The sequence below is a fragment of the Mustelus asterias genome, chromosome 23 (assembly GCF_964213995.1).
Source record: "Mustelus asterias chromosome 23, sMusAst1.hap1.1, whole genome shotgun sequence".
NCBI lineage: Eukaryota > Metazoa > Chordata > Chondrichthyes > Carcharhiniformes > Triakidae > Mustelus > Mustelus asterias.
In genome coordinates this window covers 46,847,931-46,864,532 of record NC_135823.1, presented here as the reverse complement: position 1 = coordinate 46,864,532, position 16,602 = coordinate 46,847,931, and the positions used below count along the sequence as shown (strand labels likewise).

The following is a 16,602-nucleotide window of genomic DNA, read 5'->3' as shown; positions in this document are numbered from 1 at the left end:
CCACTTTTCCCATTGCATTTTTGCATCAGGAAGGAATGTATAATAATTGGTTATTTTAACCAGAAGAAGAGGTATTTCAACCATCTGAATACTTTCACATAAGGGTGTTTTAGTCAGCAAGACATTCCAGCTCGCACCAAATTTGCTCTTGCAGGTTAAGTACAAAGAAGCTTATAACTACATGCCCAAATTCAGCTGCTCCCATGTGCCATTTAAAATCTTACAATTATAAACTAATTGGCTATGAAGCACTTCAGACATCTTAGGAAAATTGAATCATGCCAAATAGATGATTGTTTTGTTCTTAAGAAATGCATTGAGGAGTCAATTTTTTACTTTTCCAGAGTGAATCAAAAGTAATCAAGTGTCTGATATTGGAGTCACAAATGCAGACCAGGTAGGATTTGAAACCGCTGAATTAGATCCAATGTCATGATTAGTTTTCTGTAGCCATTTGCCTATTCTTATCACAAATAAACAACAAAAACACAGTAGGAATGAAAGACCATAGGAATAGACAGAGCATAACCCCATTTGGTTATTTAAAAGCTACAAAACAACTTGACTTGGTTATCAGATGGAAATTTCCCAGAAGAAAAAAGAGCAAATGTGATGTTTACCCATACTAATGCCAGATATAAAGTAACACAAAATCTCAGATAAAATTGACTAAAATACTAAAAAATATAAACTCACAGATTGCAACTGGCATTCACTTCTTAAACTATTATAGACAACTGCCTTACAGCAACTCCCAGTCAGAGACCAAGGTGGTCTAATGAATAGCCAAATGAAGGGGTTAGCATCAATATTCAGACTTTCAGCCACGTTGAAGAAGTGGGAGGCCTTCAGTCCATTCACTTCAGCACGGCCTTCATCGGAAACTGAAACTGAAAAAAAAGTGCTCACAATTATTACAGAAGAAATTACTTTTGCATAGTTCTAATGACTAATTAATTTTGTCACAGGCCATCAAATTAATTGGATTTCAAATCCTTCCAAATAAAGAATTCACTTAAAAACTAAACATCCAAATAAAGGTCAATTATAAGCGCAAGTGCTATCAGTCCGCATGATAAATTGCATCACAGTAAAAAATATCTTAATTCATTCATGGGATCTGGGAGTCACTGGCAAGGTCAGCATTCAAACCCAACCCCTAGTTGCCCGTAAGTGGCGTTTGGTTGTCTTCTTGAATCGCTGCAGTTCATATAGTGTAGGTGCACTCACAATATTAGGGAGTTCTAGCAATAGTGAAGGGATGATGATATATGTTTAAGTCATGATGATGCATGACTTACAATTGGTGTTCCATCCAACTGCAGTCCTTGCCCTTGAAGGTGGTAAAGATTTAGAGTTTGGAAGATGCTGTCGAAGGAACCCGGATAAGTTGCTGCAGTGAACATGTAGATGGTAAACACTGCTACTACTCTTGTGCTGGTGGCAGAGGGAGTGAATGTTTAAGAACGTAATAAATAAGAACAGGAGTCGGCTAGTTGGACCCTTGAGCTTGCCCCATCATTCAATCCAATCACGGCTGATCATCTATAATCAACTCTGCTTAAGGTGGTGAATGGGATGCCATTCACCACCTTAAGCAGGTGGTGCTTTGTCTTGATGGTGTCAACCTTATTGAGATTTGATGGAGCTGCAGTCATCCAGACAAATAGACAGCATTCCATCACACTAACTTGTATCTTGAATATGACAGACAAGCTTTGAGGTGAGTTAGTGACTGATATGTGGCTTTAATTATGACGTACACAAATGAGATTTTGAGCTTCTGTTCCATTATTTTCCACTCTAGAAGGCGTTCCTTTACTACTAAGATGCAGACAAGCAGCATTAAAAAGATGACCAACAGTGGCAACTAATCCACTCCTTAAAAAGAACATGTAATTTTCCACAAGGTAGAAACATAAGGATTGACATTTCTCAAAAAAAATGCATTACAGCTTTTTGGGTTATTATTGAACACTATTATGAGTTAGAAATCAGCCAAAAGCCATGCATATGATGGAGAAAAAGGAGATGGCAAGTAATTGGACAGCGTCCCAAGCATCCTTTTATAAAAAGCTAGTACTCAGAATACCTGTGAAGCGATCTGTGAAGCAGCTACTTTAACATTTTATTTGAAGCGACATACATGAACTGAACAACATATGACGCATTTAGCAATTTTACGAAATGTTAGCTGATCAAGGAGCCAATTTTTTTTTAAATTGCCTGAAATTAAAACTATTGGGAATTACAAGATGGCAAGTAATTTAAAGAACAAAATATAGGCAGAAACATATCTCAAAAAGGGAAAAAAAATGTATAGAGAATCTAAGAAACATTATGCACTTAATTGCTGCTGTAAAAAGTAATTTATTTTTAATTTCTGATGTTTATATAATTTTAATCTTGTCCATGGCTCAGGCAAAAAGAAAATCAGTTTATGTGACGCAGTAATTGATTTTTCAAATCATAAAACATTTTATCCCTACGCAAGTAATAAAAACAGAAAATGCTGGATAAGCTCAGCAGGTCTGGCAGCATCTGTGGAGAGAGGGAGTTAACATTTTGAGTTCATCCAACTTTTCTATAGAACTGTAGTTCAACTACTATGACTACTCTCTCCCCACAGATGCTTTGAGTTTATCCAGAAGTTTGTGTTATATTTCAGATTTCCAGCATCCGTAGTATTTTGCTTTTGTATGCAAATAATATCTGGCTTATTAGCAAATAAAATCTAGTTATCTCAGCAAGGTAGACAAATCCTGTGTGATATTTCACCTAATATTTATATAATTTAGTAAATTCTAGCATTAAATGATATCATGAATAACATGATAAATAAGTCAAAGACGAGGAGGCTGCCCTTTTAAGATCTTAACTTTTACCTTTTTTTTTAAAGGCCACAATGACCATATCTTTTGCAAAATAAACTCAAATGCTATTTTGAAGCCAGACAGCATAAAAACTAAATTTGGTTTAGCAATTAATAGCTCAATAAGGCAGATGATGTTGCTGTCTAGTTCTTTGATTTGTAATTTTGGACAGTTTTGAGGCTTTATTCACAATAATGTGATTCAAATGAAAAAGGTTGGGAGCAACAAATGATGTTAAAGAGACATATGCAACTCGAGAGCCATGGGTTGCAGTCCCCTCTTCTAAACATTACAACCTATGACTATTGTAAGCAATGTTTAGGTGTCAAGATGCAAGCTGTTTAACATGGTCTACCAACTGAAGGCCACCTTCCTCTGCCAGCCCACCTCCAAATACTTATCTTTATCAGGCAGTTGGTGGGTGGTACATGTGGAGCACACATAATAACTTGGAGCAGGAATTGGCAATTCAGCCCCTTGAGCCTGCTCTGCCATTCAATACGAGCTTGCTGATCCAATCTCGACTTTCCTGTCCCTTCTCCATAACCCTTCACCTCATTACCAGTTAAAAGTCTGTATCTTATCCTTGAAGTTGCTCAATGTGCCAGTATCCACCACTTTGGGGTAGTGAATTCCAGATTCATGACTCTTCAAGAGAAGTAATTTCTCTTTTTCAGTTTTAAATCTGTTACTGTTTATCTTAAAACTATGACCTCTCACTCTAGATTGTCTCACAAGAGTAAACATCCTCTCTACGTCTACCCTATCAATCCACTTCATCATCTTGTATATTAGATTTCTTTTTCTACTTACTCAACTGCTCAATCACTTTTAATAAGACAAACTTCTCCTCTCTGGAATCAATCTAGTGCAGTGGATCCTAACCAGTGTGCCTCACCACATGTAATTGAGAATAAAATAACCTTAGTCTTCAGCTCTGTGGTCAGCATCTCCAAGACCTGATGAACCTCAGGCATGCGCCAGCCAGCAAAGAGCCACACATGTGCAGTTTAAATTTTTTTGTGTTTGTCAGGCCCAAGCTCATGACCAGCGGGACTTGGAACTGAAGACACAGGCCTCCTGCACCTATACAAGAAAGCAACTCAAAAGAAAGGGCAAAAAACCCCGGGAGAAACAAGAAAGACAGAAGGAAAAAAATGACATATGCTGCTCTGAAAAATCTTAAAATTGAAACCATGCCAATAACTTGTATCTATAAATATGTTTAGCTAATATCTAGATATAATTAGCATTATGCTGAGACTTCTGTCCTGCACTTCAGCTCTCTGATTTATTTTTTAATGATATTACCACTTTCTCATACTTCATTTTCTATTTGAGGCAATAGCACTTAAAATATTAATACAAAAGCAAAAGAAAACTGCAGAGGAAATATGACAAAGAATGAATGATGGAAAAGCTCAAAATCAGGCAGCATCTGTGGAGAGAAAGTCAACATTATTAATGGTGGAAATCAGATTTTTGGCATCCACGTTTCTCGATTTTCTTTGGATTTTCCGCTTGCGTCGCCATTCTCTCTTGACAGCAAATTAAGGCTGAAAATCGCCTCTCAAGTCTTTTGCTCATGGGCAATTCAGAGAAAATAGTAGACATGCCTCAGTGTTTTTTATGTATATGATATAGAGGTGTGCCGTGACACAAGAAAGGTTGGGAACCACGGATCGAGTGAACCTCCTCTGAACCAATGCAACTACATCCCTCCTTAAGGGGACCAAAACTGTACAAAATACTCCAGGTGTGGACTCACTTGTACAATTGCAGCAACACACCCCTACTTTTATACTTTATTCCTTTAGCAATAATTCCATTTGCCTTCCTTATAATCTGCTGCACCTACATACTAGTTTGTTGTGACTCACGCACATGTACATCTCGATCTCTCTGCATTGAAACACTAAAGTTTCTCTCCATTTAGATAACAAGTTGCCTTTCTATTTTTCCAACCAAAACGGATAACCTCTCACTTATCCATGTTAAACCTCATCTGCCAAATTTTGGTTGATTCACCTATCATATCCATTTGTAAATTTCTCATTTCCTCATTGCAACTTACTAACCCAGCGACTTGAATGTCACCTGCAAATTTGGCTATAGTAACTTCTATCCCTGCATCTAAGTCATTAATACTCATTGTAAATAGTTGGGGCCCCAGGACTGAACTCTGAGGCACCCACTTGTTACATCTTTTCAACTAGAATAAGATCCATTTATCTCAACTCTCTGCTTTCTGTTGGTTAGCCAGTCCTCTATTCAAGCTAAATTACTCTGAATTGCAGGCAATTTTAATGTGTGTATTCATCTTTTGTGCGGCATCTTATCAAATGTCTTCTGGAAGCCCAGATATATTAATCTACAGGATCCCCATTATCCACTTTGCTTGTTACATCTTCAAAAGAAGTCAAACAAATTAGTCAAACACTATTTAACATTCATAAAACCATGCTGACTCTGATGGATTGCGTTTTGACCTTCCAAATGTTCTGTTATTACTTCCTTAATAGTGGAATATAACAATTTCCCAAAAAAAGTATAGACTAACTGGTCTATTGTTTCCTACTTTCTGCCTCCCTCCCTTTTTGAATAAGGACATTATATTCGCATTTTTCCAATCCACTGGGACCTTTCCCACATCCAGGAAATTTTGGATTATAATAACCAATAGATCCACTATCTCAGCTGCCATTTCCTTTAACACTCTGGGATGTAGGCCATCAGATCTGACAGCACCCATGGGGAGAATAGAACTAACATGGAGTCTGGATGTCTCTTTGTCAGAGTCAGGCTCAAAGGGTCAGCTTTATTTGCTCTCCACAGATGCCATCAGACTTGCTGAGATCTTCCAGCATTTTCTGTTTTCACATTCCAGCATCTACAGTAATTTGTTTTAATTATATATGTAGGCGGCCATCAGGCCCTGGAAACTTATTTACCTTAAATCCAAATAGTTTGCTCAGTAATTTTTCCTCAGTGATAATGATTGTTCCAAGTTCCCCTCTATAATCCTCTGCATTACCTGTTAACATTGGGATGGTACTAGTGTCCTCCACTATGAAAACTGGGACAAAATACTGATTGTGTCTCTGATATTTCTGTATTCCACACTATTAACTCCCCAGTCTCATCCTCCAAGAGACCACCATTCACTTTAGCTACTCTCTTCCCCTTTTATATAACTTATAGAAATCCTTTGCTACCCGTTATATTTTATGCTAATTTTCTTTATTGATCTTCAAAAGTTTCCCAATCTCCCAGCCTGCCACTGGCTTTTGCAATATGGCATGCCTTAGTTTTTGTCTTTATCTTCCTTGCTTAGCCATGGATATATTCCTCCCCCTTTACAATCTTCCTTCCTCCCTGGGATATATTTTAACTGGGAAGAATTGAATATTTCCTTAAACATCTGCCACCACTCATCAACTGTCCTACCTTTTAAGTCATCTTGCCCAGTTAACTAAAACCAAATCCGTCCTCATGCCTATGTAATTATCTTTGTTTAACTCCAGAACGAGTGTTGGACTCCAGTTTCTCACCTTCAAACTGAATTTGAATATCTAGCTTGCTATGATTACTCTTCCTTAGAGGATCCCCAACAATGAGATCTTTTAATTAATCCCCCTGCATTACACAATACCAAATTCAGAATAGTCTGCTCCCTGGTTTGTTTCTAAACATGTTGCTTCAAGTGATCTCTAATACATTCATTGAATTATCTCTCAAGGCTAACCTTGCAATTTGATTAATTCAGTCTATATGCATATTAAAATCACTCACGAATATTGCTGTATCCTTCTTACAAGTCTGTAGTATTTCCTGGTTTATACTGTGCCCAACTGCAGAAGTACTGTTTGGGGGCTTGGAGATTACTCCTACCAGGATCTTCACTCCTTTGCTATTTCTTATTTCTACTCAGACGGATTCTACACCTTGATCTTCAGTGTCTAGATAATTTCTCACTACAGCACTGATCTCTTCCTTTACTAACAAAGCTATACCTCCTTTCCCTGCCTGATTATCCTTCAAAAACCACTGGATATTCAATTCCCAAACCTAGTCTCCTTGTAACCAGTCTAAGTAATCACCATCACCAAACACACCATTAAGGAGAGGGTCCTGCCACAGTTTTGGTCCTAAGTGGCAGCTGAAGGAGAGAAGGAAGCGTTCTGAAAGTTTACCTTTATTGAAGTACATTTGATTATTTAATGCAGCTCTTTTTCCAAAAACCTTGCAGGGAACCTAATGGCCACTGCATTTCAGTTCCACACAGAGGAATACAAAGCAGCTCACCAATGCTAAGCATTTAAAAACTCTTATCCTGACCTAGAAACAAAATAGACCTGGAAAAGTACAAAAATCAAATTGTCTCTTTCAACAGCAGTCATTTAGCAACACCACTTCCAAACTTGGTACTGCTGTTTCAAATGAGAAACTCAACCATAGATTATAGTACAGAAACAGACCATTCAACATTACAGAGCAACACTGTTGTGTCTCATTACATGAACCACCTAGTTTAAGTCTGTCATTTTTTCTTCTTTTCCAAGGAACCACCCAGTTCTCTTTTAAGAGAACTTATGGACTCTCACTTCACAAGTCCATGGCATGAAATTCCAATTTTAAGTCAGCCAAGATTTCTTTGACTTTCCCTTGAATTAGTGACTTATGTTTTCAAACAAGCATTGCAAGACAACTGGGTGAATACTCACGTCCTTCATTATAGAGGTAGGCTATTCCTAGTTTTACTGCAGCCTCAAAATTTCCACTTCCTGCAGCCCTAGAATAGACAGACTCATTAGAAACGCAGCAAAGCTTTTCTTCTCCCCACCACCAAAAAAATTGTTTTTAAATAAATAAAACATGTTGCCTCTAGTTTGCTGGTTGAATAAAATAATTGCAAGCTATGGTTTCTATTGTGATGAGGGCAATGCAACAAAGAAAAAACTGCAGGTTGGAGGAAAAAAAATTCAAATTTTACAGATGGATATAGATAGGATAGGAGAATGGGCCAAAATTTGGCAGATGGAGTTTAATGCTCCTAAGTGTGAGGTCATCCATCTTGGCCCCCAAAAAAAGGAAGGCAAATTATCTAAATGAAAAGCAGATCCAAGATGCATCTGGGCAGAGGAATCTGGGTGTCTTTGTTCAAGAATTGCAGAAAGTCGGTTTGCAGGCACAGCATGTAATAAAAAAGGCAAATGAAATGTTAGCAATTATTGCAAAAGGACTGGAGTATAAGAATAGAGAAGTGCTGGTGCAATTGTATAGAGTGTTGGTGAAACCACATCTGGAGAAGTGTCCAGTTTTGGTCTCCTTATTTGAGGAAGGATGTGGTGGCATTGAAGGCAGTTCAGAGGAGGTTCATCAGATTGATCCCAGGGATAAAAGGGCTGACGTATGAGGAGAGATTTGGGCTTATATTCACTGGAGTTTATAAGGATGAGGGGGGATCAGATGGAGATATATAAAATACTAAAAAGGGATTGATAAAGTAAACGTAGATCAAATGTTTCCCCTTGTGGGGCAATCTAGAACAAGAGGTCACAGGCATAGGTTGAGAGGCGGTAGATTTAAAATGGAGTGAGGAGGAACTACTTCTAGCAGAGGGTGGTGAATTTGTGGAACTCGCTGCCCCAAAGCGTGGAGGAGTCTGGATCATTAAATAGTTTCAAAGAGATAGATATATTTCTAATTTTAAAAATGGTTTAAAGGGATATGGGGAACAGATAGGGAGGAGGATTTGATATCAGGAAGAGATCAGCCATAATCTGATTGAATGCCAAAGCAGGCTTAAAGGGCTGAATTGCCTACTTCTGCTCCTAACTCCTATGTTCCCATGAAGAGAAAAAGTGAGGTGGTTTTGTGGTGACTGAATCTTTGAATTAAAAAAAACGCACAATCTAATTCTGGAAAGCCCATATGTAATTTTACTCCTGATAATGCAATCTGTTTTGTGTGAATTTTACAACAAAGGAAAGGGCTAATGAGGAAATATTTGCAGATTTATCCATTAGAGTTAAGAGAAGTAATACCAACATCCCAATAGGACACAGTAACAAGCAAGCAAACTAGGGCGAGTTGAGCCTCAGAAAATTAATCAAATAGAAGCATATCTTACAACTGTACCTTTCAAACAGCCACCGATTTAATGGTGATGGCCAGATCTCCTGGAAGTTTGCATGGGCCCAAACACTAGAATGATTATCTACAAGGGATCGGAAGTGAGAGTGTACCTGAAAGAAAGAAACAAACACAAGATTTCAATTGTGAACATTTCAAATAATATATTTAAAGTGGGAAGAAAGCTGCAAATCACTTTGAACACAGGCAGGCCCTGCAGTTCACTTTACTTCAGAAAGAGGTTCCTTTCCCCGAACATAGCAATTATTCTGAGTAGTTTGTCCACGATCTCAAGTCACAAGCGTCCATTTATTTTAAGCACTTGCCACCAAGGCATTGGAGTATTGACTGTACAGTCCCAGTGTATCCAGTTTGCATTACCTTCAAATATCAAAAATGAACTGTGTTCGTTATCCACTGCCAGAAGCGTGCTAACCAAGAAATTCAGACAAATTTCTCAACCAATTAATTAGTGAATAAGGCACACATATGGTCCTATAAAAGGAACATTTCCCGTGTCCTGGAGGAGCAGCACAGCGTCCCAGTGGCTAGATAGTAGTGCTATCGTATGAGCATAGCATGAAAGTAATCATAGAAACCCTACAGTACAGAAAGAGGCCATTCGGCCCATCGAGTCTGCACCGACCACAATCCCACCCAGGCCCTACCCGAGTTGCAAGTACATGAGTTGCATGGAGCAAGTTGCAAATAGTCTCAATATTAAGTTAGCAACTGGTAAATAAAGTAGTTTATTTGTTAGTCACAAGTAGGCTGACATTAACACTGTGAAGAAGTTACTATGAAAATCCCCTAGTCACCACACCCCAGCACCTGTTCAGATACACTGAGGAAGAATTTAGCATGGCCAATGCACCTAGTTAGCACATTGTTTGGATTGTGGGAGGAAATCGGAGCATCCAGAGGAAATCCACGCAGACATGGGAGAATGTGCAAACTCTACACAGACAGTGACCCAAGCTAGAATTGAATTCAGGTCCCTGACACTGTGAGGCAGTAACGCTAACCATTGTGCTAAATGTGAATCTTCTGGATATCTACCAAATTTGCAGAACAAAGTGCACTGTTAACAGTTTGCGGTCAAAAGAAAGTATTTGTAATAAAATGTGACATGGTATGCAATGCACATAAAGCAGTTATAACAGTATCAACTTGAATTTTATTGCTTTATTGGTAGAATATCTCCAATCCTGTCACACCAGGTGAATAAGCAACAACTCACTCACCGCTCTGAAGTGCAGAATATCCTGAGCAGGAAGACATTCCAATACGTAAAGCAGAATATCATCAGGAAGGCCGAGTAACGTCAAGACAGGGGAACGTTTCTTAATTTTCTTTTTTGTCAGTTGAGAGAAACATTTTGCGCATTTACAATGAAACACTAGAAGTAGAAAAAGTTTCAGAATGATAAACAGGTAGGATGTCAATGTTCCCCAAGCCGTTCCTTACCCCCTCCCACCCCCAATCATAGGGCCCAGAGAATCCCAACCTCTACCCCCTCCCAGGGCTCAGGATTCCCTGTCCACCGTGCCCTCACACGTACAGTGGCTCAAAGCCCCCCAACATTGTCAGGGACTGAAATCCACAAACTGCTCCCCATTATCGTCAGGGGCTCAAAGCACACCCTCTCATGTCCAACCACCCCTGGTCTCAAACCCAACCCCCACCACCATCCAACCATCGCTTGTCTCTACTACCCCCCCAAACTCCCTTGTCGCTACCACCACCCCCACAAACTCCCTTGTCTCTACCACCACCCCCACAAACTCCCTTGTCTCTACCACCCCCACAAACTCCCTTGTCGCTACCATCACCCCCACAAACTCTCTTGTCTCTACCACCCCCAAGCCCCCTTGTCTCTACCATCCCCCCACCCACCCCCCCATCCCCAATCCATCCAACCACCCACCCCAATCCATCCATCCAACCACCCACCCCAATCCATCCATCCACCCACCCCCCCAATCCATCCACCCACCCACCCCCCCCCAATCCATCCATCCACCCACCCACGCCCCCCCAATCCATCCATCCAACCACCCCCCCCCCAATCCATCCATCCAACCACCCCCCCCCCCATCCATCCATCCAACCACCCACCCCCCCAATCCATCCATCCATCCAACCACCCACCCACCCAATCCATCCATCCAACCACCCACCCACCCCCCCAATCCATCCATCCAACCACCCACCCACCCCCCCAATCCATCCATCCAACCAACCACCCACCCACCCCCCCAATCCATCCAGCCAACCACCCACCCACCCCCCCAATCCATCCACCCAAGCACCCACCCACCCCCCCAATCCATCCACCCAACCACCCCCCCAATCCATCCACCCAACCACCCACCCACCCCCCCAATCCATCCAACCACCCACCCCCCCAATCCATCCATCCACCCACCCCCCCAATCCATCCATCCACCCACCCCCCCAATCCATCCATCCAACCACCCACCCCCCCAATCCATCCATCCACCCACCCACCCCCCCAATCCATCCATCCAACCAACCACCCATCCCCCCAATCCATCCATCCAACCAACCACCCACTCCCCCAATCCATCCAACCACCCACCCCCCCAATCCATCCATCCAACCACCCCCCCAATCCATCCATCCAACCACCCACCCCCCCAATCCATCCAACCACCGCCCCCAATCCATCCATCCAACCACCCACCCCCCCAATCCATCCATCCAACCACCCACCCCCCCAATCCATCCATCCACCCACCCACCCCCCCAATCCATCCATCCAACCAACCACCCACCCCCCCAATCCATCCATCCAACCAACCACCCACCCCCCCAATCCATCCATCCAACCAACCACCCACCCCCCCAATCCATCCATCCAACCACCCACCCCCCCAATCCATCCATCCAACCACCCACCCCCCCAATCCATCCAACCACCCACCCACCCCCCCCAATCCATCCATCCAACCACCCACCCACCCCCCCCAATCCATCCATCCAACCACCCACCCACCCCCCCAATCCATCCATCCAACCACCCACCCACCCCCCCCAATCCATCCATCCAACCACCCACCCCCCCAATCCATCCATCCAACCACCCACCCACCCACCCCCCCCAATCCATCCATCCATCCAACCACCCATCCCCCCAATCCATCCATCCATCCACCCACCCCAATCCATCCATCCACCCCCCCCAATCCATCCATCCACCCCCCCCAATCCATCCATCCACCCACCCCCCCCAATCCATCCATCCACCCACCCACCCCCCCAATCCATCCATCCACCCACCCCCCGCAATCCATCCATCCACCCACCCCCCCCCAATCCATCCACCCACCCCCCCCCAATCCATCCATCCAACCACCCCCCCAATCCATCCAACCACCCACCCCCCCAATCCATCCAACCACCCCCCCCAATCCATCCATCCACCCACCCACCCCCCCCCCCCAATCCATCCATCCACCCACCCCCCCCCAATCCATCCATCCACCCACCCCCCCCCAATCCATCCATCCACCCACCCCCCCCCCCCAATTCATCCATCCACCCACCCACCCCCCCAATTCATCCATCCACCCACCCACCCCCCCAATTCATCCATCCACCCACCCACCCCCCCAATTCATCCATCCACCCACCCACCCCCCCCAATTCATCCATCCACCCACCCCCCCCAATCCATCCATCCATCCACCCCCCCCCCAATCCATCCATCCATCCACCCCCCCCCAATCCATCCATCCATCCACCCCCCCCCCAATCCATCCATCCATCCACCCCCCCCCAATCCATCCATCCATCCACCCACCCCCCCCCCCCAATCCATCCACCCACCCCCCCCCCCCAATCCATCCACCCACCCCCCCCCAATCCATCCACCCCCCCCCCCAATCCATCCACCCCCCCCCCCAATCCATCCACCCCCCCCCCAATCCATCCATCCACCCACCCTCCCCCAATCCATCCATCCACCCACCCCCCCCAATCCATCCATCCACCCACCCCCCCCAATCCATCCATCCACCCACCCCCCCCAATCCATCCATCCACCCACCCCCCCCAATCCATCCATCCAACCATCCCCCATCCATCCATCCATCCCCCCAATCCATCCATCCAACCACCCCCCCCCAATCCATCCATCCAACCACCCCCCCCATCCGTCCATCCAACCACCCCCCCAATCCATCCATTCAACCACCCCCCCCAATCCATCCATCTGCCCGCCCACCCCCCAATCCATCCGCCCACCCCCCCAATCCATCCGCCTACCCCTTATCTCAACCACCCCCCCAAAACCCCTTGTCTCAACCACCTCCCCCCCCCCAAAGCCCCTTGTCTCAACCACCCCCCCCCAAAGCCCCTTGTCTCAACCACCCCCCCCAAAGCCCCTTGTCTCAACCACCCCCCCCCCAAAGCCCCTTGTCTCAACCACCCACCCCCCCAAAGCCCTTTGTCTCAACCACCCCCCCAAAGCCCCTTGTCTCAACCACCCCCTCCCCCCCAAAACCCCTTGTCTCAACCACCCCCTCCCCCCCAAAACCCCTTGTCTCAACCACCCCCTCCCCCCCAAAACCCCTTGTCTCAACCACCCCCTCCCCCCCCAAAACCCCTTGTCTCAACCACCCCCTCCCCCCCAAAACCCCTTGTCTCAACCACCCCCTCCCCCCCCAAAACCCCTTGTCTCAACCACCCCCTCCCCCCCCAAAACCCCTTGTCTCAACCACCCCCTCCCCCCCCAAAACCCCTTGTCTCAACCACCCCCTCCCCCCCAAAACCCCTTGTCTCTACCACCCCCCCACTCCCCCAAAACCCCTTGTCTCAACCACCCCCCCCCCCCCAAAACCCCTTGTCTCAAACGCCTAAACCCACACAATACCACGGCCAAATCTCAGCTTTTGTGGGGGGAAAAAAACTCACCGCCCGGCTTCATCATCAAATAATCCGCGGTCCCTCCTTTCCAAACCGAGAGTCCCTGGGTCAACCGTTAAATCAAAGTGTCAGGGTGAGTGAATAGCAGGTCTGGGTGTCTGTTTCTCTCACTCTGCCGCACTGTGAGAGAAGGGTCGGTCGGTCTCTCTCTCTCCCGGTATGAAGGGACGGGGTCTGGGATGCCACTCTATACCGGGCGGTCAGAGGGATCACTCTCTTGCTGCTCGAGCTCAGGCTGCCGCGCCGCTCAGAGCCACTCCGCGCGCCCGACCGTTTCAAAGCATCCTCGCGTAAACTATTTCAAAATCGGCCGCGCTGATTGGACGCCTTCAAGTCCCGCCCGATCATTGGTTTTCCTCCCAGTCTATCACCGGTCTCTCCGCTCAATCTACAATCGCTATTGGTCCATTCCACATCTTCGCAGCATCGCCAGCATTTCTAATTGGTTCAAAAGGATGCACTTTCCAAGTCCCGGCGGACGGGTGTGGGAAGCGCAGCGCCCCCTTGTGTCCTGGAGGAGCAGATCAGCGTCCCGGGGTCTGGGATGGGGAAACGCAGCGCCCCCTTGTGTCCTGGAGGAGGAGCAGCACAGCATCCTGGGAGCTTGGATGAGGAATCACAGCGCTCCCTGTGTCCTGGAGGACGAGTAAGAGTTTTAACAACACCAGGTTAAAGTCCAACAGGTTTATTTGGTAGCAAATGCCATTAGCTTTCAGAGCGGGCTCCTTCGTCAGATGGAGTGGATATCTGCTCTCAAACAGGGCATGCAGAGACACAAAATCAAGTTACAGAATACTGGTTAGAATGCGAATCTTTACAATGTGAGTGCAGGGAGCATTAAGCACAGGTTAAAGAGATGTGTATTGTCTCCAGACAGGACAGCCAGTGAGATTCTGCAAGTTCAGGAGGCAAGCTGTGGGGGTTACTGATAGTGTGACATAAATCCAAGATCCCGGTTTAGGCTGTCCTCATGTGTGCGGAACTTGACTATCAATTTCTACTCAGCGACTCTGAGCTGTCGTGCATCGTGAAGGCTGCCTTGGAGAACTCTTACCCGAAGATCAGAGGCTGAATGCCCGTGACTGCTGAAGTGCTCCCCAACAGGAAGAGAACAGTCTTGCTTGGTGATTGTCGAGTGGTGTTCATTCATCCATTGTCGTAGCATCTGCATGTTTTCCCCAATGTACCATGCCTCGGGACATCCTTTCCTGCAGCGTATCAGGTAGACAGCGTTGGCCGAGTTGCAAGAGTAGGTACCATGTACCTGGTAGATGGTGTTCTCACGTGAGATGATGGCATCCGTGTCGATGATCCGGCACGTCTTACAGAGGTTGCTGTGGCAGGGTTGTGTGGTGTCGTGTTCACTGTTCTCCTGAAGGCTGGGTTTGCTGTGGACAATGGTCTGTTTGAGGTTGTGCAGTTGTTTGAAGGCAAGAAGTGGGGGTGTGGGGATGGCCTTGGCGAGATGTTCTTCTTCATCAATGACATGTTGAAGGCTCCGGAGGAGATGCCGTAGCTTCTCCGCTCCAGGGAAGTACTGGACGACGAAGGGTACTCTGTCCACCGTGTCCCGTGTTTGTCTTCTGAGGAGTTTGGTGCGGTTTTTCACTGTGGCGCGTCGGAACTGTCGATCGATGAGTCGAGCGCCATATCCTGTTCTTACGAAGGCATCTTTCAGTATCTGGAGGTGTCTGTTGCGACCCTCCTGATCCGAGCAGATCCTGTGTATATGGAGGGCTTGTCCGTAGGGGATGGCTTCTTTAACGTGTTTAGGGTGGAAGCTGGAGAAGTGGAGCATCGTGAGGTTATCCATGGGCTTGCGGTACAGTGAGGTGCTGAGGTGACCGTCCTTGATGGAGATGCGCGTGTCCAAGAATGCAACCGATTCCGGAGAGTAGTCCATGGTGAGTCTGATGGTAGGATGGAACTTGTTGATGTCATCATATAGTTGTTCCAGTGATTGTTCACCATGAGTCCAAAGGGAGAAAATGTATTCGATGTATCTAGTGTACAGCATCGGTTGAAGGTCCAGTGAAGAAGTCTTGTTCGAACCTGTGCATGAAGATGTTGGCATATTGAGGTGCGGATTTGGTCCCCATGGCTGTTCCGTGTGTCTGGATGAAGAACTGGTTGTTCAAGGTGAAGACATTGTGGTCCAGGATGAAGCGGATGATTTGTAAAATTGCATCTGGAAACTGGCAGTTGTCGGCGTTGAGTACTGAGGCCGTTGCAACAATGTCATCATTGTGGGGGATGCTGGTGTTGAGTGCTGAGACATCCGTTGTGACGAGGAGTACTCCTGGTTCAACTGCTCCATGTGTGTGGAGTTTCTGTAGGAAGTCCGTAGTGTTGCGACAAAAGCCGGGGATTCTTTGTACAATGGGTTTCAGGATGCCCTCGACATAGCCGGAGAGGTTCTCGCACAGGGTCCCATTGCCCGATACGATGGGACGGCCGGGTGTGTTTGCCTTGTGTATCTTCGGGAGGCAGTAGAGATCTCCAACGCGGGGAGTACGTGGGATGAGAGCACGGAGGGTGCTCTGAAGGTCCGGATCAAAGGTCTTGATCAGAGTGTTGAGTTGACGGGTGTGTTCTTTGGTCGGATCTGTGGGTAACTGTCTGTAGTGTTCCTCGTTGCTCATTG

General features: G+C 45.7%; 1 protein-coding gene across 1 annotated transcript in view; it reads right to left on the bottom strand.

Moving 5' to 3' along the window:
• Positions 1-14,226, bottom strand: part of ccnf (cyclin F) — a 60,437-nt gene extending 46,211 nt beyond the window's left edge. Inside the window, exons 1-5 of the mRNA XM_078239822.1 lie at positions 13,947-14,226; positions 10,253-10,407; positions 9,015-9,121; positions 7,598-7,665; positions 697-890 (exon numbers count right to left, since the gene is read on the bottom strand). Coding sequence (XP_078095948.1) covers positions 697-890; positions 7,598-7,665; positions 9,015-9,121; positions 10,253-10,407; positions 13,947-13,962 — 540 coding nt within the window. The 5' untranslated portion in view covers positions 13,963-14,226. The remainder of the gene's footprint in view (positions 1-696; positions 891-7,597; positions 7,666-9,014; positions 9,122-10,252; positions 10,408-13,946) is intronic.
• Positions 14,227-16,602: the final 2,376 nt, after the last annotated feature.